Here is a 26,107-nt window from a genome sequence, read left to right on the forward strand (position 1 = left end):
TGGGATATCAAACTCGTGGGCTATTATCTATTAATGGTATAAATTATAACCATTTATGGGGCACTTGTGCGCACAGGACCTATAGCAGGCCATTTACCTTCTTTCCAAATTATGGCTTATCTCAAGGTATACATCTTCGGCAGAAGTTGACAAGTATGGTAGGATGTGGCTGTTCGTATGGCCAAACTATGCACGTTCCTGATCCCTCTTGATTGCGTGACGTCACCACTATGCGAAAGAGGGAAAAAAGTCCAAGAAAGAAGCAAGCATGGATCGACTAATCATTAAATTCTATCAATGAAACCCGTCCTGACGCATGCCCCAAGGCCAGAGTAACTTCCTTGACCTCCGAACAGGTGGGTCGAAACTCAGGAGGAAGCCACAGCATCTTTTGACCATTGATGCAGATCCACTGGCGGTCCTGTATAGATATATCGAGATATTTTCGAAGTGGGGCGTGGATCATACTTTTGGAATGGATATTAAGTGACCCGAGGTTTGTTGTTATGAATGTCCCATCTTGAGAAAATTGCAGCTTGGTGACTACTCCATGAACCATCAGATTCTGCCGTAGAGCGCCTGTTAAGGTACTCCAGAGTCGTACAGACTTGTCACTTGAGCTGGAAGCCAGGAACTGGCCGTCTGGCGAAAATGCCACCGAATGAACCGTACTTAGATGACCTCGGAGTGTCTGCCTCAGAGTTCCCTTCGCAGAATCCCAGAGTCGAACGGTCTTGTCAAAAGAGCCTGATGCTAAAAGCTTACCATTAGGTGAGAATACCACTGATTGAACCGCATCCGAATGACTTGAGAGAGTCTGCTGGATGGAACCCGTAGTTATATCCCAAAGCCGCACTGTCTTGTCGAAAGAGCCTGATGCCAGGTGACGGCCATCTGGTGAGAATGCCACCGATTGAACGGTATCCGAATGACCCTCGAGTGTCTGCCGCAGGGAGCCAGTCATAGTATGCCAAACACGGACTGTCTTGTCACCTGAACCGGACGCCAAGAGCTGGCCGTCAGGTGAAAATGCCAACGAATGAACCCCATCAGTGTGGCCCTCTATTGTCAGCTGGAGGGAGCCGGTGGTTATCTCCCAAAGCCGCACTGTTGTGTCGAAAGAGCCAGATGCCAAGTGCCGACCGTCGGGTGAAAATACTACGTTTTGGACCATATTCGAATGGCCCTCAAAATCCTCTGTATTTTCACCCATGGTGATATCCCAAAGCCGGATTGTTTTATCAAACGAACCAGACGCTAAAATCAGTTTGTTCGGAGAGAATGCCACCGACTGAACCCAATCAAAATGACCCCCGAGAGTCTGCTGTAGGGCGCCGGTGGCGGTCCCCCAGACCCGGACTGTCTTATCGCCGGAACCGGAAACTAGGAGTTGGCCGTCAGGCGAGAATGCCACCGATTGAACTACGTGCGCATGGCCCTCGAGACACCGTATTAGGGCGCCTGTCGCGGTATCCCAGAGTCGAACTGTCTTATCAAAAGAGCCAGACGCCAAGAGCTGGCCATTATGCGAGAACGCCACCGACCAAACATCACTTGAATGGCCCTCGAGGGTCTGCAGCAGGGCGCCCGTTGCGGTATTCCAGAGATGCAGAGTCCCATCACGCGAGCCTGATGCCAGGATTTGACTGTCGTGTGAGAATGCTATTGATAGAACCCAATTGGAATGGCCCTCAAGAGTCTGCTTGAGCTCACCCGTCGCGGTATCCCAAAGTCGAACTGTTTTATCAAAAGAGCCAGACCCTAAGAGCTGGCCATTATGCGAGAACGCCACCGACCAAACCTCACTTGAATGGCCCCCGAGAGTCTGCTGCAAGGCGCCCGTTGCGAGCTCCCAGATCCGAATTGTCTTGTCACCCGAGCCGGACACTAAGAGTTGGCCATCAGGCGAGAATGCCACCGACTGAACGGCATCCGAGTGGCCCTCGAGAGTCTGCCGCAGAGCGCCAGTCAGGGCATGCCAAACACAGACTGTCTTGTCACTTGACCCGGACGCCAAGAGCTGGCCATCGGGCGAGAATGCCACTGAATGAATCACATCCGAATGGCCCTCGAGAGTCTGGAGTTCTGAGCCCCAGTTCTCCTTAACCCTTGGCAACTTGCATAACCAGTCAGGGAGGTTTATTTTCGACTCCCTGTGAACTATCGACATTCTTGGAGCAAAAACAAGCCCTGAGCTGTATATTTGGAGTGGAACTTGATCAGCGATTTGCCAATTTTTCAAGACGAACCGCTTCGCATCATGGAGAAATCTCGATACTTGGTCGTTCATTTCCCGCTTAGCCAGTCAGCCTACGTCATCGCGTGCGTCGTTCTGAGGAACTCACATTCATGGCCGACAAGAGGGAGTTGAGAGTACCAACAACCTCAGATGCGAGACCCAAGACACTCATTGCTTCCATCCAGTGTAAGAAGTGCCGCTGGAGAAATGAAAAGGCATTATTCATCTCGGTGATAGGATCTGCAGTTTGCAAAAGATGATGTGCCCAGTAACGACAGGAGTATTGTAATTCTGATGGTAGATGATGGTGTATAGAGTGGGCATCGATATCTGCTCGATGTTTCCCATAGCTAACCAGATTGCAGATGTCCTTTTTTAGGTGACTGCGCATGGTGGTAAAACAGTAGGCGGCGATATCTTCGTTTGTCTTTTGCTCATCCACGCGAAACTTACTCTTGGAGTTAACCAAGAAGTCTCGAAACGATAAATGTAGAATCCTAACTGGCAGGTCTCCGTCACTGGGTATGCTGAGAACAGACCGAAAGAAGTCCAAGTGATGACTGATAGCTCGTGCTCGAATACCGAGAAGCCGGGAGAGCGTATTGACAGAAAGCGGAGTAGCAAGAAGGACAATGGCACCGACTACCTTCTGAAATTGTTTCAGCAATAATTCTGAATCATCATCTTCTTGATCATCAAGGAGCTGTGTGAGAATTGGCATGTATATTTTTTCCATTTTTGACGCGTATTTTGCTTGGTTCTGTAGAAGTTCTTGAAGGCGTACAGCTGGCTCCCACTTCAAATCTTCAATGAATCGACACGCAGTGGCTGCGGAAATGAATAATGGGCTTGACATTTTCAGTAAGCTTTCGAAATTGCCATCGCTGGGCCAGCCCTGGGGCACATCTCTCGTAAGTCTGATATTTGCGAGCCGTTCTTCCAGGAACATAGATATGTCTTTCTCCGCAATTGCTACAGGAATTTCATGGAGAGCAAGACCCTGATAGTCACGATTCTCTATCCTTGAGAATCCTAAACGAATGGGTACTTCAGGCCTGCTTGTCAAGAGAATTCGTAAATACAACGCAGTTGGCTTTTGTAGCTGTGGTAACAACTGAAGTATAACTTGTATGTCATTGTCGTTTTCACATTCATCCAATGCGTCGATCACTATCGCTAAGGTCGGAATTTTCTGATCGAACGGCTTCAAGTCCAGTAGTGGTTGAAGAAGTACTTTGTCAAATTGCTCCTTTAGCGACTTTCCGGCGATTTCAGGGTTGTTTTGGATTGCATCCTGTACACCAGGTAACAGCTGAGGAATTCTGAGGACAAGTTGTTTCGTGATTGTCGGAATAAGTCTCATAGGGTTTCCTCGGTCTCCTTCTCCCCTCTTGAAAAAAAAGCTTGCACCCAATATCCTGTCTCGTTGAAAGTGTCTCGATATAGTTCTGGAGATTGTTGATTTTCCAGTCCCAGCCATGCCATTTAACCAGAAGATGCATCTGCCCTCCGGCGACATCGCCCATTCCGCAATTTGCCGCAAAATCTCTGTTCTGGTGCCTGGTAAACATTCCTCTTCATGTTGATCGGCATACGAATCGAACTCAGCCCCACGCGCAACTGGCAGCTTTGCTAGGTGCAGGTTCTGGTCCATAAGCTCGGTGGTTTGAGCCATGCACATTGTGAAGGTACTAAGATTTGTTAGCCTACCGCACGCGGGAGCAATAATTGAAAAGCTTACGTCTGATCAACCTGCAGGGATAGGGTGAATAGCCCTTTGAACCTCTCGAGATCTGTCACCACTCTTTCCACCTCAGTGCGTTTGATAGGCCACTCTAGTGCTCGGCGTCCAAGTCTTCTCATCAATTTTCTCCCTTTCCCTGGATCAATTTTGTCTTCTAAGTCCTTAAGGGCTTCAAGGCATCTGTTGATTCCGTCGACCAATGTTCGGGAGGTGGATAGCTTGAATCCGTTGGAACCATGAAGTAGATCTTCGAGCTTCTCAAGGACGCATTTGAGACCAACGACCTCATGCTGAAGGCGAATAATGTCCTCCCTCGCATCCTTCACGCCTTTAATATAACCTCCACAAGTTGCCACAATACTACCCGCCAGTTGGATAACGGCAATAACACTGGCTGCAGACGACAGTCCGTCCATTCCATAGAGTACAAGAAATTGTTTTGGAATCTCTCTTAGATGTGCTGGCCTGCACGAGTGGTGGGTGTTGCGTTGATTCGAAGTCCTCTCAAAGGGTTAGACAACGAGGGGCAGACGCCTCAAGCGGGGTTGTGATCCTTAGTGGTGCCTATTCCAGCGGCGCTAAGAAGACCATACATTCATTTCCTAGCTCAGCCACTTAGTCCGCCGCTTTCCCTAGCTTTCAACCCGATGCGGGCGGGCCCAGGGAGGAATTGCTTACCGCCTTTCGCGTATTCCAATAAAATTTCGAGGAGAGTCATAGTCCCTTCCTGTTCCATTATTGGCACAATTAGGCATTTGTAGCATGTACACTCTTTCGTTTTCCCGTTCAAGGGCACTGTGCGTAATATAACCAGCGCTTGTTCCCAGGTAGCTGTTCGAAATTGCTTTCTTTGGGGTCGCTGTTTTGAACTGCTAGAAGTTAGTCATGAGACCAGTACCGCTCTAGAGGCAACCAACTGTAACGGAATGCCAAGCTAGGCTTCCTTTTGGCGGTTTGAGTCCAGTTCAAGCAACTAGTAAATTGTAGGGATTTTACTGCGTACGATCGACGAATCGTGGCTCGAAAGGTAGTCCCAGAGTCGCGATTCTGAACCGCCAACAAGTGTCCGGCCAATGAGCGCACAGTACCCGGTCCGAATCACCAAATTCAATTGGTCGTTCCAAACCGAGATAAAGTACTTTACCTTTCATGTAGGATCCAGCCATCCGAGAGAGAGGTGCTAATCTTTACAACTATTCGGTCTTGTAACATTTGAATCTTGTTTCCGATTCCACCCACCCACCCACACCTACAGTATCTTCAGGAGCAGCCTGGGCCTCCAGTACAGCCTTACACAAGGGTGATGCACCCTAACGCCAACAAATTACACGCATCCTTTGTAAGCATGATGGCTTCAGGAACCAATCAAAATTTGCAAAGTATCTAATCCTGGAGGCTTTATGATTGGTAGTAGTAGTACTAGTAGTAGTTGATTCCAGGAGCTCAGACGTGTCGGGGAACCCATGGCGGCGTTCCTGGGGGCAGTTCTTGTATTCCTGGAAACGAACCAACAACCACTGTCCAGGATCCCTGATTTCATGCCCCACTTTATTCGTTGCCAAGTGATCCATGTACCATCCGAACTTATACTATATCATCTAAATCGCTGCTCTCCGGGATCGACGCTGGTTAGTCTTATATCCGATGCTGAAGGCAAACAAATTGCACCGTTATCAGTTTCGAGATATGAGTTGGTAATATCGAACGATTTTACCGTGACAATTCTTTCATGAAGAAAGGTTTGTAGACAGTCGCCGGTGGTGACATGTCATTAGTTATTGTTTGTGGCCTGTTTGGGGGAGAAATGATGTCGAAGGTTAAATTCATTGCAAAGCTGGGAAGCGATGTACTATCTATTGAGACGTTCTGGCTTGCAACAGAATATAAAAACAAAACGCCCTCCCCAGACCATACATCACCGAGCTCGTAATCGCTTTGACCGACGAGGCGTAGGTTTAATAGTGGACGCTTTCATTTTGCCTGGTCGCCCTTTTCCCTTCTGCTCCCCACCAAGCTGCTCTTCTGGGGGCCCGCGTTTTCGAGACGAGCGCGTCGCATGCTGTGATGGAAGCTGAGGACCAGGTTCTAGATTTGCTGCCTTTGCTGCTCCCCTCGTCATTCGCCCTGTAGAAATCTCCGTCAGGTTTGAATCGGTGCTAGCCACTGGATATCCAGCAGAGGAGGCGGGAATTTCAGTGCTTGGCGGGCAGGTTGGTGGCTCCATGACTGTGATAGGACTTGGTTCCATCAACCGAGGGTCAATATTTGCCATGTCGAAATCGAGAGAGGAGGCGGGTGTTTCGGTGCCTTGCCGAGTCTCTGACTCCGTAGACGCGTCTCTGGACGGACCACCGCTAGGGCTAAACTGTGGCATTCTGGGGAGATGACACAATTTAATCTTGATATCGTACTTGTGTTCATTGTTGGCGTGGGCCAGAAACCCGGTGATACTGGCAAATCTGGGACGATTGCGGCAAGCCTCCCAGTTGCAACTGATTCCGTTGTGTGCATAACACAGATGAGAGTCGATGAGATGACGACGAAGAGAGTCTGGACGGTTGGCAGGAAATCTATGCGGAGGAGGGTTTGACGCCGAGCGACGGGATATACCATAGCAAATGATGCAGACATCTGTTGGGCATTTTTGACTGTCTTCTTCAGGAGGCGAGGATTCCTGTGGCTGTTCTGATGGCTCATCACTCTCGCTGTCGAATTTCCAATCAACACGATTGCCCCGCCTGCTCGGCTCGCAGAGCCCAAGGAGCGCAACCATGTCCTTGGTAACCTGGATGCGACGCGCGAGCAGCTTGTCCTCGTCATAATTCTCCGCTTCAGATCCGTAAAAGTTCTCCACGAGGCGAGCTCGTTCAAGAAAAACGTACTTCGGGGTAGGCAACTCCCAGTCCTCATCGTCAGAACTATCCGCATCGCATGATTCAACACCAGGCTGGCCAAGAAGCTGTTTGATCTGTCGGTCGACTTCGAAGACAGGTGCGTTACGGAAATAATCCTTTCTGGCCGTCTCTCGAGTATCGGTCGCCAAAGTCTTGCGAAGCTTGGTCATTTCTCTGTCGACAGCTTTGTGCCGTTGATAAAGGTGTGGAAAGGGCTTTTCGGCATTCTTCACAGTGCCGGCCAGAGATCGCATCTCAGCCATAAGCTCTCTCTTCTCTCGTTTCAACTCCAGCATTTCCGGATGTCGGCAAATAGCACGTCTATGTGTATCGGTAAGCTCGGACGGCGCTAAAGGATCCCTCTTCCTGAGCATACTGCCAGCGACGCGCAATAAACCCTCCTGAGGCGGTCGAAGGAGAACAACATGTTGGAGATCGCGTGCAATGAACTGCGACTGGTAATGTTTTTCAAAAACCGCGTCACCCGACTGACCAAGCACCCTCTGCCGCTCCTGGCTAGTGAAATTCCCTGTCCGCTCCTAGTCAGACCTAGATTGACAAGAACTCCGTAGAATGGTGGTAAATTTTCCGGAGATTTGGCACTGGAGTGACTCACGATTGACTTCATTTGCAGCCCAACGGCGAAAGTTGTAATGTCCAATATCGTCTTCGAATCGAGCATCTCGACCTAACTCTTTAAGTGCCCGTCGACTTGACTCATAAGTCATCGGCAACGACGGATGAAGCTCATAGCCACACGTCGTGCGATCAAAACGCCGAAGGAGGGGGGTGTTAAGAACCTCGGTCTTCCAGCGGAGCGGGAGGGAGGAACTGCGTTTTGGAACTCGGAGCCGCCATATAAGCTCCGGTGTGAGGTCGGTATTAACAAACGCTCCATCACGAAAAGCGAAAGAAATGATTTGAGTGATCGGACAATATGCCAGTTGATAATCGCCGTGCATGAAAAATTTGGTTCTGGCAGTGACTGTCAGTAGTGAATCCGGTGCTCTAGCATTTGAGACCATGGCCACACTTACCCATCAGCACCTTCCGGCCGACCTTTAAGGTTACGAAACTCTATGACCGCACAGAGAACGTCACGTTTGCTCTGAGGGTCGCGCAGATAGAAGAGTTCAATGTCGCGATAGCAGACCGAGTCCGGAAGGTCTGTTACGGGGATGTGCTTCGGAAGATCACTCTGAAAAGTGGGATTTTGTTTGCGCTTGCCCTGAGAGGAGTTGTCAGGTAGAGAGGTGTTCTGTGGAAGCAAGACGCCGGGTCGGGTCCCGGTAATGGCGGACCAGAGTTGGATAGTAGCAAATTGGACGATCATACTCCCGTGACGAAAAAACCGCGAATGAACCCAGTGATGCCGGTAGATCACACAAAAGACATCCACATCTAGAGTATTCTTGTCCTTCGTTCGTCTGGAAATTTTGCGCTCAGCCGGAAATACGCCATTAAGAAACTATGCTTCAGTTAGCCCAATCGCCTTCAGAACAGAGGAAGCAACCGTACGCGTCGCATCTGCTTATGAATATCGTCATTAACACTGCGCCGGGCGAATAGTTCGAAGTATTGACAAAGGCGGCGCCAGTATTCGTCATACGATTGAAGTGCTTTCTTTCGTGACGTCTTAAACATCCAGTCGAAAAAGTTCATGTAAATCGCTTGATCTTCCAGTAGCAGATAGTCCACGTAGTCCTGGTTCGATTGAATGCAATATCTATTTCCGTGTTAGTGTCCAACCACAAGGTTTTCATTTCGTCAAGGGTAAACCCACTTCCGCCAGTACCGTTCGACCACGGCGATTCCTATCAGGGTTCTGGGCTTGAAGTTTGGAGGGAGCCATCCAAGACTGCGGAAATGATTCAGCCTGGCTCGAGTTTCCTCGCAAAGGATGGGATCGGTCCAGAACTGGTGCTCATCGACTTGAGCTGGAGATACGGACACAGGCGCCATGAGGAGAATTCGGAGACATAGGCCAAGGTTTGGATTCTGTGATAGGAGACTTAGGAGTCAAGTGTGTCGAGGCCGATCGAGGCAGCGGAGGTGGGATGAGAAGGTTGTGTAACCCCCGAGGGAGACGGCAGACGAAGCATCTTATAGCCGCTCGACCAGGCTGGGCGAGAAGAAGGGGGGCTTGGGTTGGGATGCAGAGGGGAGCCATTTTCAGCGTCGTTTTGGTCGTCAGTGGAAACGGGGGGAACAATCGTTCAAGTCAAGCGTCAACAAGACAGAGGTGGATGACTAACAGTCCTGGTTGGGTGCAGAATAGGGGGGCCGCAGCAGGCAGCGGGCGGTCAAGCGGCGGCTCGCTGTGCAAAGTTACGGGTGGAAAGGCGGCCGTTTCTGGCGCCAGAGGCTGTCATTTTCGGCGTCGTTTTCACAGGTCCCTATATTCTAGGTGTAAAACCTACCTGGGTAGGTACATTTGATGGATCTATGCTAAGTTATTAGGTACGAGGTAGCAGGTAGTCGTACTGGGTTAGTAGGTGGTAGGTAGTAGATACCTGTGGGATCATGGACAGAAGCGACAAGGTATGCTCATTTTATCTATCTGATAGATGGGGTCCGTCCATTTCAGTAGGAACCTCGCTTGGATCCAGGTGAACTTGGGGTTGGAGTTTTGGGTGTGGAAAAGAAAAAGCTGCTTGCTCTGCTATGTGTAGTCATTCCATTATTAGATCATGTTCGTCTACCATAGCACTTGCTCGCAAGATACAGAATGGCGCGGTTCAGTCCGCTGAGTATATTATGAAGTGAATAAGCTTGACATGTAATGATTGCAGAGAAAAAAAAAACAAAAATAAAGGTCAAGTCAAATGCCATTCCGGGCAAGATTCAACATCGTTTCTCACATGACCTCAAATAATGCCATCCGTTACAGAGTATTCTCGAGAGCAAGAACCTAGAATAAGAGTGATTGATCAGTCCAAGGTCTTCGATAGGAGAAGGGTTGGTGTTGTTGTAAATTGTAACAATTGCAACACCAATATCGCAATAAGTAGGTTTCACATGAGTCATGAGAAAGAGAGAAAGAAAAAAAAAAGAAAACTTACCAGAGCAGTTCTCGTCGGAATATACACTTGCGTAAAGTTGGCGCGTCCATTCCATGGCATATCCGTCGTAAAGAATCTCGTCTCCTTGACATTGCGGCCCAGACCACCGTAAGCCGGATCGTCCGAGTCCAGCACAATACGGTAGGTACCGGGGACGTCGACACCCACGCGATAATCAGTGAAGCTATCTGTGGGATGCAAGTTGAAGATCCACAGCAGACCAGCCCGCTCAAAGACGAGCACCTTGTCGTTCTCATTCTTCAGACTCACATAGGCCTGAGGAGCGTGGAGCCAGCCATACTTCTCCTCCGTGACCTGCATGGCCCGATCGAACTCATTGAGGAACTTGTACCGGAGGAGATTGTCCTCGGTGAGGTTCAACTGGCGACGAGCGTACCAGAATGAATTGCCGTTACCTTCGCGGGGGAAGTCGAGCCACTCCGGGTGACCGAATTCGTTACCCTCGAAGTTGAGATAGCCCTCGCCGCCGAGTCCGTGGGTGATGAGGCGGATCATCTTGTGGAGTGCCATGCCGCGCTCGATGACAGGGGTGAATTCTGTGAGGACCGACATGTGCGTGTACATTTCCTTGTCACACAGCCACATCATAAGAGTCTTGTCGCCAACCAATCTATAAGGAAGGCCCCTGGTCAGTCACGGAATATCTCGCACGATACAAGGTTGGGGCGGAAGGGGAAGAAATGCGACTCAGCTTCAAGTGACTTACGCTTGGTCGTGACTCTCGGCATAGGCAATGGTCTTCTCGCCATGACGGCGATTGGTCAAAGTAAATGCAAGATTCCCAATATCCCACTCACTGTCGGACTTTTCCTTCAGCAGCTTGATGTACATGTCGGGAACGGCCATGGCCAGTCGATAATCGAATCCGACTCCGCCCAGAGCATGTGGGAGGCAGAGGGCAGGCATCCCAGAGACGTCCTCTGCCACCGTGATACACTCGGGGTAGAGATCGTGGAGCATAGTGTTGGCAATTGCCAGGTAAGCCAGACCTTCTTCGTCGACACCAGGGCCAAAGTATTCATGGTAGCCACCGGAGAAGCCACTGTGAACTCTCCGAGTTAGCGTACAAGTCACTCGTGACATAAAAAGGAAGATCAACCGAAATGGAACCTATGGCCCAACTTACGTTCCAATGCCGTGGTGCGTGTAAAGCATACTGGTGACACCATCGAAGCGGAAACCATCGAATTGGTACTCCTCCATCCAGAAGCGCAGATTGCTCAGCAGGAACCGCAGAACTTCGTGATGACCATAGTTGAACAGACGGCTGTCCCACAATTCATGACGGCCCTTGGCGCCCGCATGGAAGTAGAGATGATCAGACCCATCGAACATGTTGAGGCCGTCCAGTACATTCTTAGACGCGTGACTGTGCACTACATCGAGGAGCACCACCAGCCCCATGCTATGCGCGGTATCGATCAACTCCTTCAGATCCTCCGGGGATCCATATCGGCTGCTGGCTGCGAAGAAGTTGTTCACCTGGTATCCGAAGCTGGCGTAGTAGGCATGCTCCATGATGGCCATCAATTGAATGGCATTGTAACCCAGATATTTGATGCGAGGCAGCATGTTCTTGGTGAACTCTTTGTAGGTTGCCACGCGGGTCTCGGGCGAGGAAATCCCGACATGGGCCTCGTAGATTCGTAGACTCTCGGGCTTCTTGGGACGAGACTGCTTGAAGGTGTATCGCTCGCTGGCGGGTGGGTTCCAGAACACAGCGTCGTAATCGGGAGAGACATTCAGGTCCTGGACGACCCGCTTGATCCATGCCGGAATTCGGTAGATGCGCTCGCCGCTGGGGAGGACCATGGTGATCTGAAGCAAATGTCACCGATTAGCTTCTTGGTCTCCGTCCTGTCATTCACCACTCGGAGTTTCGGAGCGAGAGGTCGGCTCACCTTGATCTTGCTTTGGTGAGGAATGGCCGACGCGCCGTTCTTTGCGGGAATGGTCACTTCCCAGACGCCAAAGCTGTTTTTCGTCATAGGGTTGGCCTGAGCATCCCAGTTGTCTGAGGGCCTGTCAGCAATGCTTGATCACCGCGGGGGTTTGAGACATGAGTCTTCGTTGGTTCCTTGAACTTACTGAATTCACCGACCAGCGAGGCCTCCACCGCGTTCGGAGCCCATTCCCGGTACCTGATGTCGCCATTGGGCTGTGCATGAAGACCGAACGTCTCGTAACCCTATTTGTTGCCAAGGTGGGAATTGGTCAGTTCCGGGTGTCCAGTGTTTCGTGTTTTCGAAGAGGAGACTTGGAGGGCCGCAGGTTCATCATACCTTGCTGAACTTGTCCAGACCACCCTCTGAGTCGGTGAGGGTTTTGATCCAGTTTTCAATCACGCTGTAGCGCTGTTTCAGTACCGAACGATGCGGCTCCAACCACGGATCGAGTGCCAGGACGCCTAAAAACCATGCAATCTGCGATCAGTTCACTGTTGCTTTTTCCAGCCTGGTCTCTCACAAAATGGAGCTGGTGCTCTCTTTCTCTCTCTGTCTTGCTCTCTCTTTTGCTCCGTGGGCCTTTCTCGGGGTCATTCTGTATTGCATTGTCTCCGGCACGGGTGCCGCAGCTTTTTTTTTGTCTTGTCCCCGAGAAGCACTGGGGCGGGACGCGGAAGCCGAGTGACGTACCTGTTCCGTCCGCGGGGATGTCATTTGTTGAGGCCATCATGAGGCAAGGCGACTGAATTGATTACAGCTGCGGGGGAGGGCAAAAAGGCCACTGGCAAGGCTTCTTTGCAGAATGTCCAGGGAGAAATGATTGAGAGAAAGAAAGAAGGACGAGGAGAAGAGAAGAGAAGAGGGGGAAGTCAAAAGGTGTGAGATGGGAAGAATCATCGAAGAGGACCAAAAGAAAAAAAAATAAAATGAAAATGAAAATAAACTGAAAATCGATTTTCCTCCTCCAGTCTCGGTGCAAAGCTGCGCAGAGCTCCCGTCAAGGAACCTGGAACCAGGCGTACTACTACTTTGGTACTTGGTAAGTTGGTACTTCCTGGGTAGTACTGTGTACATTGCGGGACCCCCTCCTCCGGAAGAAGGTCTCTGGCGTTGATGGATGGTTCGACCGATAGACCGCATTCCACGACAGCTGTAAAGCTGGAATTGAGGTCTTTTGATTACAACTCGTCTGAAGCTCAATTGATTCTGTTGTCTCTCTCTGTTCTTCTACAGATACTCCTTCTGACCATTCTGGTTCCTTGAACACTTTCCCAAGACCGAACCCTCTCCTCGATGAGGGACGATGGGGAACTGGCCCAATGCGGGGAGCTCGGGCCTATTGCGGGTCTCTTTTTGGGGGGACCTTTTGAGGGGGGGGTACCTCGCACAGGTACTCACTCAGAGGTCCATAGGTCTCTTGTGGTACCAAGCAGCCCCTCATGATGAGGGGAACGACTGCCAAGTACAAACAGGGACACTGTCGTCCTCTTTTCCATGCAGCAGTCCAGTGGTGCTTCAAGTACTACCAGTAGGTCCAGTACTCTCCAGTACAGCATCGAGGCACCGGGACCTGACCGAATACTCGAAACAGGGAGACGATGTACTCTCGCCTCCACCACGCTGAAAGTCCTCTCATGTTCCCTCGTACTGAGCCAGTACGTCGCCCAGTCAGTGGAAGTGAGTTCGTTCTACAAGGGGGCCTTTGCTCCTTTATCGACGGGGCAAAGATGAGAGCAGTATCATCCACTATGAAGTGGACACGGTTAGTCAACCGCAATCACTGCTGCTACTACTACTACTACTACTACTACTACTACTACTACTACTACTACTACTACTACTACTAGTCTGAACAACCAGAATCCGGTTTATTTTATTATTATTTTTTTGGTTTGGTTTATGTAAATGGTAGGAGTCTCGGAGATAATCATGAGAAGAAGGGCGACTCCCCCTCCCCGTTCTGCTCATTAACTTGTTGATGCTGTGATGAACCTGGAATACCTTGTAATGGCAGTGGGAACGCAATCCTTTCTACCTCCACCATGATCGGTCCAGGGCTGAGATGCAAATAGCATTTGAAAATCTCCATGCTCACTACTGGGTACCAGGTACAACTAGTCAACTACGACTAACGTGTGATAGACTTTGCCTTTTAGCTTTTCCGGGCTCACTGCACCACTCCACTGATTCGGACGGTTTTCGCCATCGATGCAGGGGCCCAGAGGAAGATTTCAGCAAGTGTACCTAGGAGAGCAATTCAACATGTACCAGATACATGAGAAGGACAAGCAGGGTACCAGATGAACAGGGGGAGACTGATCGCTGGTCCATGACTCTCTCCAAAGTCACCATCAAGTCACACGGTCACAGTCGTCGACGGGGCAGCTGGCAGCTGGCAGCAGGCAGCACAAAAGCCCTTTTCAAAGTCTTGGCTCGGGCGCGGTGCGACCTCAACGGAGACGGGATGTCGCCTTCCTCTAAGCCAGATGCGTCTCGGTGTAGAGAATCTCGGCCACCCGTCTCACTTCCAGCCCGGTCGGGGAGAGGCGGAGAAGGAGGAGGATTGGACATGAAAGGGGCGAGACGGCGAGACTCTCGGCGTTATGGAGCAGAGGAGTGATGACTGATTACGGATCGGTGGCATTGGCGTGGTCTGGAACTCTGGATCATGATCCGCTGCTTTTGACCAGCCTTTTTCTTCTTCACACTTCCAATCGCACCGCGACCGAGCGCTGATCAAGACATGAGGTGGTCGACTCGACAGTCGACACTACTGCGAGTGCGAGCCTCCAGGAGGACCACGAGCAGACTGATGATAGGCTGCATTCAATGCTCAAGGGTAGTCTCATGACAAAGACAGGATCGTACATATTCATGGCATTCATACCGTGGAGCCACAATCATTCAACGGTCTCGACTCGTCCGACTTTCTCTCTTCTCATCGTTGACCGTTCCGAAGCTCACAGCTCACTCCGACGCGGGACTCGGAGGCAACTCACCAGTTGCCCACTGGATCGGCTGGGCCCCCAGCCGAAACTCGAACAACCCACCCTCGGCAAAGACATCCTCCCATGTCAACCAACTCTTGGTCCACACTTTGCCATTGACAGGCACGCCCTGCACATAGATGTTCTCATCGCCATTTCCATCCCCCCTCAGTCGCGTGAATCGTCAATTTCTTCCCGCCGCCCAGGGCAATCGTCATGGACTCAAACCAGGGCGAATGAATCAGGAAAGTGGTTTGTCCAGTGACTGGGTACCAAACCGATCATGTTCCACAGCAGCCAGGTCTGCATGGCCCCAGCAGCATCACTATTCCCCGGCAGGCCCTTGGGACCGGTGGAAAAGGTATGCTTGGCCACTTGACGAGATTGACGCACCGAGAGCTCCGGGTGGCCGACATAGTTGTAGAGATAGGGTATGTTGAACATGCTTCATCGGAAACTCGTTAGCACCGAAACCATTCGGAGAACTTTTTTTTCGCCCAGATCTTGAGCCTATCCTTCTTCTATCTCTCTCTATCTCTCTTTCTCACACACACACACACACACACTCTCTCTCTCTCTCTCTCTCTCTCTCTCTCTCTCTCTCTCTCTCCCTATCTCGGAGTCCGAAAAAAAACACAGAGAAAGGAAGCACAAAAGACCAAAACTTACGACTTGTTGGCGGCATCGAAAATGGTCCCGGATGACCCTTTGGCTCCTTCGGTAAACATCGTGTCAAGCCGACGCACAACCGTCTCAGAGCCTCCCATCAATGTGACGATATACTTCATGTCGTGCACGTCAGCCCAGGAGTAGACCCACGAGTTAGCCTCGTAGTATGGATCCCCCCAGTATCCGCTATCGCCCAACGGATCCGTCTCCGTTAAACCCCGTGGTGTTTCGCGGGACTACGAAGCACCGTAAACCCCAGCGACGACTGCTTCGGATTCCAATGGTTCCGCCAGTTGCGCGAACGGTTCAGATACTTTGCGGCATCTGGCTCCTTACCCAGTCCCGCAGCCACCTCAAAGAGGCCAAAGTCATTCGCTGCGAACTCGACGGCTCCGCTGATGGCCCAACTGAATTTTGGCGTGATGTATCCCAGTTCAAGCCAGTCGGGCAGTGCGCCTCGGCCCTGGTGGGTTGGACGAGTCTGGTGCCATATGGTCGACGGAATGTTGGACGGGACCACCTCGGCGTCTTTGACCATGGCTTGGTATGCGCCCTCGTAGTTGACGGCGCCGCGGACGCCGTTGACATATGCATCTGCAAGGATGTTGTCGGCGTTGGAGCCGCCTTGGGTGCGGCCGTTGTAGTTGGATGATCGCGCATCAGGAAGATATCCATCATGGCGCCAGATGTCGACCAACGAGCGAATTTGCTCTTCGTAAGCGGCCGGTTGAAGCACTTGCATGAGAGCCGTGCGGCACCGGAACAGATCCTAGACGATTATCAAGAAGAGACACAGCCGCTGGTCACGGAGGGGGAAAGAGGAAAAAGAAAAGGTCGCTCCGAAAAAGTTCATGTGACTTACGCAGAACGTGAAAATGTCCTGATAATATGGCCCTGCAGAATGCCACCCCGGATTCTCACCGGTTGAATTGGTAGGGATGAGATGCATGAAATCAAGAGACGTATACAGCAGACTCAGACTCTTCTCGTTGGTACTGGTGGTTTTGATCTTGGACAAGACCTTGTCGCTCCATTCGGCTTTGGCTTCGTCGACAACAGCGGCGAATGTAGTTCCTTGAGGAATCTCCTTGTTCACCTTTCTGCAGGCTTGCTCGGATGAAATCCACGAGATTCCGACACGAGAGAGAACTTCTTCTGTGTTGAAAGTGGAATGTGCACCGATGCGCTTTGTTTCTGCGTTCAAAGTGACAGATCTGTCTGTTTGTTCGACACTCGGGTCAGCACCTACGGCGACAAAGGTCTTATTGCTTGTTGCGTTGGACTCGAAATAGCCGCCTATTCAAATGTTGCAACCAGGATTAGCTTCACCTTTCTCTCTCTTAGTGGAAATCGTCCGCATTTGGCACGGTACTCACAGAAAAAGATCGCCCAATTGGGCGCCTCATTCCGTCCATTGTTGCATATCCCATGTCCCTCATAATGACCATCCGCAAAGACAGACAAATTACCACCTTCATAACGCTGGCCCAGTTCCTGTCCCCGAGACGACGGAAGCACGTGCGAAATGTCCACCAACACATTCTTCACTTCATCGGAACCCTGAGGAAAAGTATACCGATATATGCCAGCCCGGGTACTCGCACTCAGCTCCACCTCCACACCCTCCGCAGTATGCGCTTGATAGTATCCCACCGAATCAGAGTCAGTTTTCGCTCGAGGAACAGTGATATTCGACAACGGATCGTCGACGTGGCACATGAGAGGTAGTTGCGAGACGGTGCCGTATTTAGGAGCACCCCCGGTACCTTGCTCGTGCATCAGGCTGAAGCCGGAGAATTCGCCATCGGAGAGATAGCCTGCATATGCGTCTGTACCGGGGAGAAGTAGATCGGGCCCTGACTTGACCATGCCAAAGGGTCTGGCTGCTCCGGGGAAGTCGTTGCCGCCATTTTGTGTTCCTTTCCTTGGCTGTGGAGGCACAGGCATGTCAGCGAGGTCGAGAGCAAGTCCGTGTGAGAATTGAGTACGGTCACGACTTACAAAACATCGACGTGTTGGGCCAAGTCCGTGGCTAGAGTTGTTCCTGCAGCCAAAAAGGCAAGGCCAGTCAACATGTTCGAGAATAGCATAGTGGAGGTTTGTGTGTTTATTTCATCGCTCGTATGAGGTTGTCCAGTTGAAGCTTGTCGTAAGACAACTTGAGCAAGAGAAGCGGGCTATAGGTTCCTCGGGTATGGAATTGCAAAGCGAAAAGGAAGGAACATATATCATCTATTATCTTAGGTATTCACTGAAGTGCTTTCGAACGATTGGAACCTGCAAATATCTCAGTACTTCCAGACGTGGGGAGAAATCAATTGGTATACAAATAGCACTGTCAGACAAGTACAACCTATCTCCCGAGGCCTCAAGTTCCCATTTTTCACTGTTGCTCCACTAAATACATACATTTCACAAAAACAAACTTGTCTTTTCACCTTTCAACCACACCAATGTACATCTATCCTCCACAATCTTACAGGCACAAGAGATCGATCCCATCCATGTAGTGGGTCTGAAAGGGCATGAGTCATGACCACTCTATTCACCTCGTGTCCGCACGAGGTGCGCTAGGCAAGGGTCTCATCCGCGATTAGGGCTCGTGGACCAAAGTCGTCATTCACATTTATTCCCTCTGAGTGGAAGGATTTCTGTGTCACATCATCGTCAGTGGGGGAAGGGAGGAACAGAGAGATCGTACTTGTAGATTCTCGATCCAAACTCTTGACGGTGGCACATGCATATGCAAGACGACGGGACTTGTCGCAAAAGGGTTGATACCAGACTAGGTATGTCTCCGCGTAGATGGAATACGCAAATTGACGAAGAGTGAAAAGTTCGTAGGTAGCCCAGTGCCCCAGTCAGTTGACTAGTATGGAAGCATCTGCTGTAGATGTGACTGACTATGCACTCATTCTTTAGGTAATGTTGGATCGGGTCAGTCAAGTGGCAATGGGAAGTTTTGTTCTTACTACTACTACTACTACTACTACTACTACCACTAAGTGACTAACTACTACTACCACCACCGATACACCCATGCATCTTGCACCACAAACCCCTCAATCAAAACCCTACTTCCGCAAGCAAGAGTGACTGAGAATCCCGACACGGTTCCATCTACCCAGATAAGCCCCTGGTCCCTGGGGTCAACACCGCGATTCAATGGGAGAGCTTCCCGATTATCGGTCGCGTTTCCCTCATTATCAGATTTCACCTATCCCCTTCATCTTCCTCTTCCTCCTGCTGAAACCTATCGCCTAGCCGATGTGCAAGACTGGTAGGTCAGTTGCTTCAACTTGCGTCCAGTTCGGCATGCGTCAGACTACATCGATGATCCCCCGTGTGAGTTGGATGCGACCTTGGGAACAGCTGAGGATCAGCAACACGTGGACTATTTGGTTGGCTCGGATAATTGAAGGCTGGAAAAGAAGCCAACAAGCACGCTGTGTACAAAAAACCCGCCAGTTTCGCGCCCATAGCGAAGAGATTGATGACCTCAGGGAAAAGTGCTTCCGTTTGTGAGAGACGTGGGAGCTTGATAAGATACAAGCATTGAGCTGTCCGCGATCACCTGCAGTACAGCTGGGCAGTGATGAGGAATCAGCATTCCGTGGGTTTGCTGTTGGTACCATTGCGGGCTACAGGCCAAGTCACAGAAACCGTGGAAGGCATGTCAATCAATATAGATAGGGCCTCGAGGCTACACGGGACTGGTATCCTGGTTCATGAGCCCAACCTTGTCCCAATGCAGAGGCCATAGAACTTCTTAGCTAGCGCGGTGCAAGGCCATAACAAAGCATATACTTCAAAATTAAGGGCCAAGGCCTAACCACCGGGCGATACTCAACGAGGAGCTGGGGGGCCAGACAAGGAGCCAAACAGAAGGAAGGCGCAGGGGTCGAGGTTGCGGAATACTGGCGATGGCCTTCTGAGAAGAAGATGATTGTGTAATGTGTACTAGGCCACCTGGAGTCCTGGACTCTATCAAGAGCCGAAGAAGGCGGAACCCCCGAGCCTGCAACTTCTACTGCACTAGTCTTGCATATTCAAAGAACAGCATCTCGGGAATATTTCAGGGACCATCGGAGCACCCTCCATTACTTCCATGGTTGACTTCCATGATTGACTCGTTCTCATCACCCCTGGCAGTTGCTTCGGGCAGGCAGACTCGTGTAAACCACGACGGTAAGGCATCAAATACTGCCTGAATGAGACTAGCGGCCTGACGGTCGAGCTCCCAATGATCCAGGTGATGAATCGAATAATAATGCTACTAGTTCTGAACTACTGACACGACTGGAACTTCATACTAGCCACGCTGTGTGCAGACTGATAACAAGAAAATCATCGTCTCAAGCGACTGCATCATGCGACTATACATCAAGTCGTGAGGTGCTCAATAGTCACCATGACTCCGTCCATTCCTTCTCGCGCTCTGCTGCCCGCGAGTGAACCTGTGTCATGAAGCCTCAACACCGACCCCGACCCGGACCCCGACCCGGACCCCGACCCGGACCTCGACCCCAGATCACTTGGTGGATGCGCTTTCGTCGATTCATCTATAATTATGAATCACCACTGCAACTGCGCGGCACTCTGACGCGGCTCACACATCGGCACGAGCACCCGTACTGGGCCTTGGTCCGCCTGCTACTCCCATTCCCAACATGGCACTTTCCGCTGCCCGAGCCCGTCCCCGTCCCTACCATGCTGAACAATGTCCCACTGCTGCAAGCTCGCAAGGCGGCTGCAGACCTGACCAACATGCGCTCTGTGCCATTGTGGCGCTCCCGAGATACGCCTCTGCGTGCGCTATACCGGATCTACGAGGCTGTCGTGGCGCGCGAATTCTATGCGATCGGGTCGGAGGTGGAGTACTTTTGGTACCAGTCAGGCCGGCAGTGGGCGGTGCATCGAATTCCAAACCCACGAGACCGTGACCCTGTGCGGTATGCAATCCTGGCCTGCGTGGCGGAAGAGCTAGCACAGGCGTTCAACTGGCGCATGAGTCTCGGGATGCGACGCGACAAGAACAAGCATATATACCGGCAGACATTCGAGGATTCTCTGCCATCCTTTGTACCGGAGATTGCCCCTTCCTGGGCGACACTGGTGTCGCCAATAGACACAGAGCTTCTGGGAGAGTTCCCGAGGGACTTTCTCGATCGGATGGGCAGGCTTGTGCTTGAAGAGGGCGGCGAAAATCCCATCTTTGCTCGAAGAAACGTCGTTATGGACACAGGCCACTTCTATACCATTTGAAGAGTGATGATGTGTGGTCGAGCAACCGGAGTGAGGGAGGGGATATGCCAAATTTTAGGAAAAGATCTCTTCGTCGTATTGCTTCCGGTACGCAGTGGCGATCTCGGCCATCGTGATTAGGTCTGGGGCCAACTCGAAGGAACAAATGTTCAAAGTGCGAATGTATTCCCCATCCAGCGGTCCTCCCTGCTGCGCACGCATGTGCCTCAAGATTGCCAGCACATCTGCAATGTCCGACCCCCGTTTTGCATGCCTCTTACTATGGTGAATGCGACGAAGTTTTCGCTCCAGGGCCCATTCCAAGGGCACTGCGAGAACGCGGAGATGTTTCCCCTCCCACAGAACAATATCCTGCTCCTCGGCCTTTTCAAACAAGAGTTGGCGAAATTGGTCGGGCACGAAAAAGGCCAGCTCTTCATTCACCCAGTCATCGATGAATCCCAGGCGACGGGCCGCTCGTGTGATGGCGTTCTGCAACGGTCGTTTGATCTCGTTGTCGTGCGCCCACTGCGGGTCCAACAAGTAGTCGATATCCCCTGTGCTCTCGCGATTCCGGAAGAAGTTTGTGGCGAGAAAGCCTCCCGTGGAGATGAGAGTGATGGGGGCAAAAGCAACTAGCCAGTCGTCCTTGCCCATCTCGTGATCCAAGACGGCCAGACCTGGATACAGCGGTAGCATCTGAGCATCAGTATCACGATCCCCTCCAGCAGATCTGATCAACGGTGGGCTGTAAAGGCGATGACATACCCTGTTTGAAATCCTCAGCACCGAATCTGTCCTTTCCTCTCTCCATGAGGACATGCGTCTTCTCCAGAAGTTTGGTGGCGCCGTGCAACAGGAGCGCTCGGTAAAACCCCTCCCCTCCCCTAGTATATGTCCCCTGGCCTGTACATTTCGCTCTTCAGTGGAACATGAGGAGCTTCTATTTGACTTATCAAGATCACTGGAAATCGCAAGTTTTCTTGTTCTCTTTCTTTCTTTCTGATTATTCAAAACCAAAAAGAGCATACCACAGTCGGTCAGAAACTCATGTTCGCATGATCGGCCCTTGCCCGTGCGCTTATGGAAATTCCTCAAGAGCAGGAGAAAGAGAGAGTTCCAGGCTACTTGCAGATAAGCCGCCGATGGAACAGGAAAAGGTCGCGACTTTTGGCACCAGTTGGGACCTCCAGGCTGGAAGTACCCCGCCCAAGGTGTTTACCCTCTATGCACGCCGCCTGAATTGTCCTCTGTGTTGATCTCAGCTGACGACGGGAACTTTCTGATGGTGATGGCGGTGGTGGTGGTGGTGGTGTTGTTGTTGTTGTTGTTGTTGTTGTTGTTGTTGTTGTTGTTGTTGTTGTTGTTGTTGTTGGTGGTGGTGGTGGTGGTGGTGGTGATGATGATGACCATGGTCGTCCACGTCCAGATTCCAGCGTGTCAAGCCATGGCTGATCCCTGAGACGACCAGGTGAGGAAAACCCAACACATGGAGATTCTAGGTCATATGATCCAGTGTTTGCTCTCAAAGGCAATAAAACTATACTCGTCGTAAGCATTCCCCGTGAAAATGTACCGGTACTTGTGATCCCCAACTTTTGTCATTCGCAAGCGCCACCGCGAAAGAAGAAACCTTGAAACTCTGCGGTCTAGACTCTCGAGCATGCGAACACAGGAGATTGCCGAAAGTGGAGACCGCGAGCAACTGTCAGATGGTCGACGACAGACCAGCCACGGGAGAAAGTGTAAACAACGCAGATCCCCCGGTCTGAAACGTGTTTCTATTGTATTTCCGGCGGTGACTTGCGTTGACGGGATTTTTGGCTTGTGAGGCTGGGTTTAACTTACCCAGTAGTACGTAGGAACTAGGACTACAGAGTACAGACTCCAGAGAGACTTTACGGTCCAGCCAAGGTCCAAGAAGAAAGAAGGAGGAGGTGGAAAATAGAATGAACTGTCAATTACTGCACTCCCCTCCACTCTTTTAAGGAATCACGATCTCGACACGAAGACCGTCATTGACATAGCAATACAGAGCTTGATGCCACGCAAGACTGATTGCGAATTCGCGAGATACGGGCATGTGCCCTGCACATGGCTTGCCTGATCAGTCGGTCTTCCAAGGCGGAAGCCCTAAGGAGTTGAGGTTCTGTCAATGTCATCTCCGACATCCGGGTACCTGCCGGTTCTAGGTCGGTCTCTTGTAGGTAGTACATGTACAACCGGGATTTCCGTCACAAAGGCAAAAGTCCTGCATCTGCAGCTCCCATGTGGAGAGCCTTTGATAACCATGGAGACATCTTCGATCAGATATAGCAACCAATGTAGATCCCAAATTACATTTGTTCTGGCAGACTAACGGTGGGTTGATATGAAAATCGGGCATGGGTCTTTGCAAAGGCGTGAATGTCGACGGGGGCTGCTTCGCCGGGTAAGTGGAAGGAAACGGTGAGAATCAACAGAGCGGCCCCTCCAGAGTCCAGACACTCATCTCCAAGGAGTTCCGAAGCACTCGCCGTGTACAATCACTCATCGAGTGTTCGCACCGTTGGATCCCACGCACACGGACTATACTCCTCAGTTTCCAACTCCTGGACCTCTGAAGGAGTCAATTCGAAATCAAAAACCTGAGCATTGGCCTTGATCCGGTCGGGTGTTACGCTCTTGGGCAACGGGATAAAACCTTTATCCAGACTCCAACGAATCAAAATCTGAGCCGGGGTCTTGTTGTACTTTTTGGCCAAGGCTTGCAAATAAGGCTCTTCGAACCGGGCACCTCGTACAATGGGCGAATAGGCCTGGAGTGCGACTCCATTGTTCTCACACCAGTCAACGAGTTCTTTTCGCGCCAGCCACGGATGGAGTTCGACTTGGTTGACGCTCAGTGTGCCGCCCTTATCTTTCCCGCCGCGTTCCGCCTGAAGCTCGTGTATGTGCTGTTGGAGTTCTTCGAGGTGGTGGACACCGTAGTTGCTAACTCCGATCGACCGGACTTTACCCGCCTCGACGGCTTCGACCAGCTTCATGACACGTTAGTAGTGACCGAGCCACGCCCAAGGGCTGACGAGCGGGAGGCTAATAAGGAAACAAAGACGTGGCATCTTTCAACGCACCGCTTTCCATGCTCCCTTTCGATTCTCCGAGCCACCCATCGGTTTGTGAAGGAGCATCAGATCAAGGTAGTCGAGCCCAGCCAGGGTCAGGGTCTGTTCAACCGTCTCTTTAGCTCCATCATAGCTGATGTTGATGACTTTGGAGGTGAAGAAGATCTCCTCGCGGGGAATTTTCGAGTCTCGAATGGCGCTACCACAGCCGGCTTCGTTCTTGTAGGCTGCCGCGGAATCAATCTGTGCGTGAAGTCAGACTTTCGTTCAAGTTGGAGTGCAGCTTCACAGCAAGGCGAGAAACTAAAAGTTCTGTGCTGTGAGACACAGCAAATCAATGACTCACATGGCGATAGCCCGCTTGAAATGCCTCAAGGCAGCATCGATAAGAGTCTTCGGGTGGACTAACAAAATGGTCGCCATGTGAGTATGGGATTCAGAGCAGGTTGGTCGACAGGTATGCTGGATTTGCTTGCAATGTAAAATCTTACGTTTTGTAGACCTGATGAAACGTTAGTACTTGTCTCAACTCTCAACTGGCTGTTCAATCAGGTCTGATATCACTTACACCAAATCCCAGACGGGGGATTTCGTGACCACTGGCGAGTCTAATACGTGAGTTGGCGGCTGTAGCCATTGTGCTTGTCAAGTTGGAGATGTGCTGACGGAGCATGTTCCTTTGGCCAACACAATCAAAAGGCTTATCAGACACGGCGGGGTTTTAGTTTCAAGCCCGGTCAGATCCAATTTGGACTTGCTTTTCATCGATTGGGTTGCTTCACGTGAATGTACGTCATGTTTAACGGCGGGCGGTGTCTGGCAGTCGGCCATTTGGATCTGACGCGGGGCTAAACGCATTCTCGACTGCAGGCAAGAAGCTTTCGAGGAGTCTCTATTTCAACCAAAGCAGCTAGATTGCTGGTCCTGGTCACCGAAACTTCCACGGAGTCAGAAGAAGTACAGTTGACGGCACATGATGCCAAGAAAAGCTGGCTGATCCGGTGATGCGGTCATCTTGCCGGCAATGTGGGCTGGAGATTCTCTCGATAAAGTCACCTTGACGACCTGATACCAAATCACTTAAACATCCAGACACTCGAGACTAAAGGGCCCACAGGATAGAAGAAAAAATCATCGACCTCGTCATGATTGCTCGCTTCATTATCACAGCCAGCGCTGTAGTCACCGGCGGGTCGGCGATCTATCTCTACATGCTCCACAGGAAATTGGCATCGCGGATTGAACATCGATCACATCGCGGAAAGCTCTCATCGAAGTCTATGAGACCCACTGTGATCGACTCTGTGGCCGAAGATATCTTCACGGAACAGAATGTTGCCCTGCATGATCATTCGTCAAAGCAGGTCTCGCGCACCGCGCTGCCAAAAAGCATTTCACCCGGTCAACTGCTCACAAAGCTGGCCCGTCGGAACATGATAGCATTCAGTCACCTTCCCCAGGCGTGGGTTATGCGTCTCTTGAGCATGGCGCCTGAGGAACAGCAGAGCTTCAAATCAGCGCACATCAACTCCCTTAACTTTGATAAAGGCGACCTTGTTTGCGGAATGTATCGGGTCATTGAGCGCAGCGGAAACAAGGTGGAGTTTGACATCCAGACGAGAAACATTGACTACGTGCATGGTCGACTTGCTTTGGGGTACAAAGAGACAACCAGTGGTATAGTCTTCTCAAGTGAAACCTTCATGTGGAGACGGTCGGACGAGATTCGACTCATGCCGTTGGAGAAGCCTTTGTTACATTGGATGCATGAAACGGCCGCGTGGTGGCTGCTTGATTCTGGTACAAAATACTTGATGGAACTCGATAGTTGAGATGCATGGAGCGACTCTCACAGTGTGATCTGGTCATCGGTTTCTTTGTTCCAGACAAGCGCCTTGTCGTATACTGAACCGACGGTCCGTTTATTTTGAAGAGCAACTTGGCTCGTGGCCACGATCGTATTTGCGGCCTATTTATAGCCACCTGGGTAATACCAATATAATCGGTGTCGTTTTGATTGAGAATCTGGGTACCAACTTTCTTTGTGATGAAGAAGTGACTCCCTTTGAATAGCGAGTCCGGGATGAGCTCTCAAAGGAAAACGACCGACGTGATCTACGGTCCCAACAATGGCGTTTACCTGTTGAGACTAAGACTTTGTCCGCATCTTGATCAGCAAATGCTGCTATTTTACTAT

The 26,107-nt window shown here is 50.9% G+C and overlaps 10 protein-coding genes across 10 annotated transcripts; 4 read left to right on the forward strand and 6 right to left on the reverse strand.

The window, feature by feature from the left end:
• Positions 1–277: 277 nt before the first annotated feature.
• On the reverse strand, positions 278–4,399 carry N7539_004080 (uncharacterized protein; the record flags this gene model as incomplete). The annotated part of the gene is made up of 3 exons (XM_056933682.1): positions 278–2,116; positions 2,346–3,930; positions 3,981–4,399. The coding sequence occupies 3 exons, from the start codon at positions 4,397–4,399 to the stop codon at positions 278–280; spliced, it is 3,843 nt and encodes a 1,280-aa protein (XP_056791223.1).
• A 1,499-nt stretch (positions 4,400–5,898) lies between these two features.
• N7539_004081 (uncharacterized protein) lies at positions 5,899–8,210 on the reverse strand (the record flags this gene model as incomplete). The annotated part of the gene is made up of 3 exons (XM_056933683.1): positions 5,899–7,406; positions 7,494–7,852; positions 7,915–8,210. 3 exons carry the CDS (start codon positions 8,208–8,210, stop codon positions 5,899–5,901), a joined length of 2,163 nt encoding a protein of 720 aa, XP_056791224.1.
• Positions 8,211–9,761: 1,551 nt separating this feature from the next.
• N7539_004082 (1,4-alpha-glucan branching enzyme GLC3) lies at positions 9,762–12,633 on the reverse strand (the record flags this gene model as incomplete). The annotated part of the gene is made up of 8 exons (XM_056933684.1): positions 9,762–9,788; positions 9,940–10,570; positions 10,667–11,002; positions 11,087–11,778; positions 11,862–11,974; positions 12,049–12,148; positions 12,243–12,367; positions 12,597–12,633. The coding sequence occupies 8 exons, from the start codon at positions 12,631–12,633 to the stop codon at positions 9,762–9,764; spliced, it is 2,061 nt and encodes a 686-aa protein (XP_056791225.1).
• Positions 12,634–13,504: 871 nt separating this feature from the next.
• N7539_004083 (uncharacterized protein) lies at positions 13,505–13,753 on the forward strand (the record flags this gene model as incomplete). The annotated part of the gene is made up of 1 exon (XM_056933685.1): positions 13,505–13,753. One exon carries the CDS (start codon positions 13,505–13,507, stop codon positions 13,751–13,753), a length of 249 nt encoding a protein of 82 aa, XP_056791226.1.
• A 415-nt stretch (positions 13,754–14,168) lies between these two features.
• Positions 14,169–14,479, forward strand: N7539_004084 (uncharacterized protein; the record flags this gene model as incomplete). Its single annotated transcript, XM_056933686.1, has 2 exons — positions 14,169–14,199; positions 14,277–14,479. 2 exons carry the CDS (start codon positions 14,169–14,171, stop codon positions 14,477–14,479), a joined length of 234 nt encoding a protein of 77 aa, XP_056791227.1.
• A 394-nt stretch (positions 14,480–14,873) lies between these two features.
• Positions 14,874–17,652, reverse strand: N7539_004085 (alpha-1,2-mannosidase family protein; the record flags this gene model as incomplete). The annotated part of the gene is made up of 7 exons (XM_056933687.1): positions 14,874–15,023; positions 15,167–15,338; positions 15,563–15,748; positions 15,817–16,331; positions 16,425–16,858; positions 16,939–17,486; positions 17,564–17,652. 7 exons carry the CDS (start codon positions 17,650–17,652, stop codon positions 14,874–14,876), a joined length of 2,094 nt encoding a protein of 697 aa, XP_056791228.1.
• Positions 17,653–20,026: 2,374 nt separating this feature from the next.
• On the forward strand, positions 20,027–20,827 carry N7539_004086 (uncharacterized protein; the record flags this gene model as incomplete). Its single annotated transcript, XM_056933688.1, has 1 exon — positions 20,027–20,827. One exon carries the CDS (start codon positions 20,027–20,029, stop codon positions 20,825–20,827), a length of 801 nt encoding a protein of 266 aa, XP_056791229.1.
• A 54-nt stretch (positions 20,828–20,881) lies between these two features.
• Positions 20,882–21,620, reverse strand: N7539_004087 (uncharacterized protein; the record flags this gene model as incomplete). The annotated part of the gene is made up of 2 exons (XM_056933689.1): positions 20,882–21,486; positions 21,575–21,620. The coding sequence occupies 2 exons, from the start codon at positions 21,618–21,620 to the stop codon at positions 20,882–20,884; spliced, it is 651 nt and encodes a 216-aa protein (XP_056791230.1).
• Positions 21,621–23,331: 1,711 nt separating this feature from the next.
• N7539_004088 (aldo/keto reductase) lies at positions 23,332–24,547 on the reverse strand (the record flags this gene model as incomplete). The annotated part of the gene is made up of 5 exons (XM_056933690.1): positions 23,332–23,826; positions 23,920–24,153; positions 24,257–24,314; positions 24,402–24,412; positions 24,479–24,547. 5 exons carry the CDS (start codon positions 24,545–24,547, stop codon positions 23,332–23,334), a joined length of 867 nt encoding a protein of 288 aa, XP_056791231.1.
• Positions 24,548–25,055: 508 nt separating this feature from the next.
• On the forward strand, positions 25,056–25,742 carry N7539_004089 (uncharacterized protein; the record flags this gene model as incomplete). Its single annotated transcript, XM_056933691.1, has 1 exon — positions 25,056–25,742. The coding sequence occupies one exon, from the start codon at positions 25,056–25,058 to the stop codon at positions 25,740–25,742; it is 687 nt and encodes a 228-aa protein (XP_056791232.1).
• Between the last annotated feature and the right edge of the window lie 365 nt (positions 25,743–26,107).

This window comes from Penicillium diatomitis (assembly GCF_028827545.1).
Source record: "Penicillium diatomitis strain IBT 30728 chromosome Unknown utg000004l_segment0_segment0, whole genome shotgun sequence".
NCBI classification, from domain to species: Eukaryota; Fungi; Ascomycota; class Eurotiomycetes; order Eurotiales; family Aspergillaceae; genus Penicillium; species Penicillium diatomitis.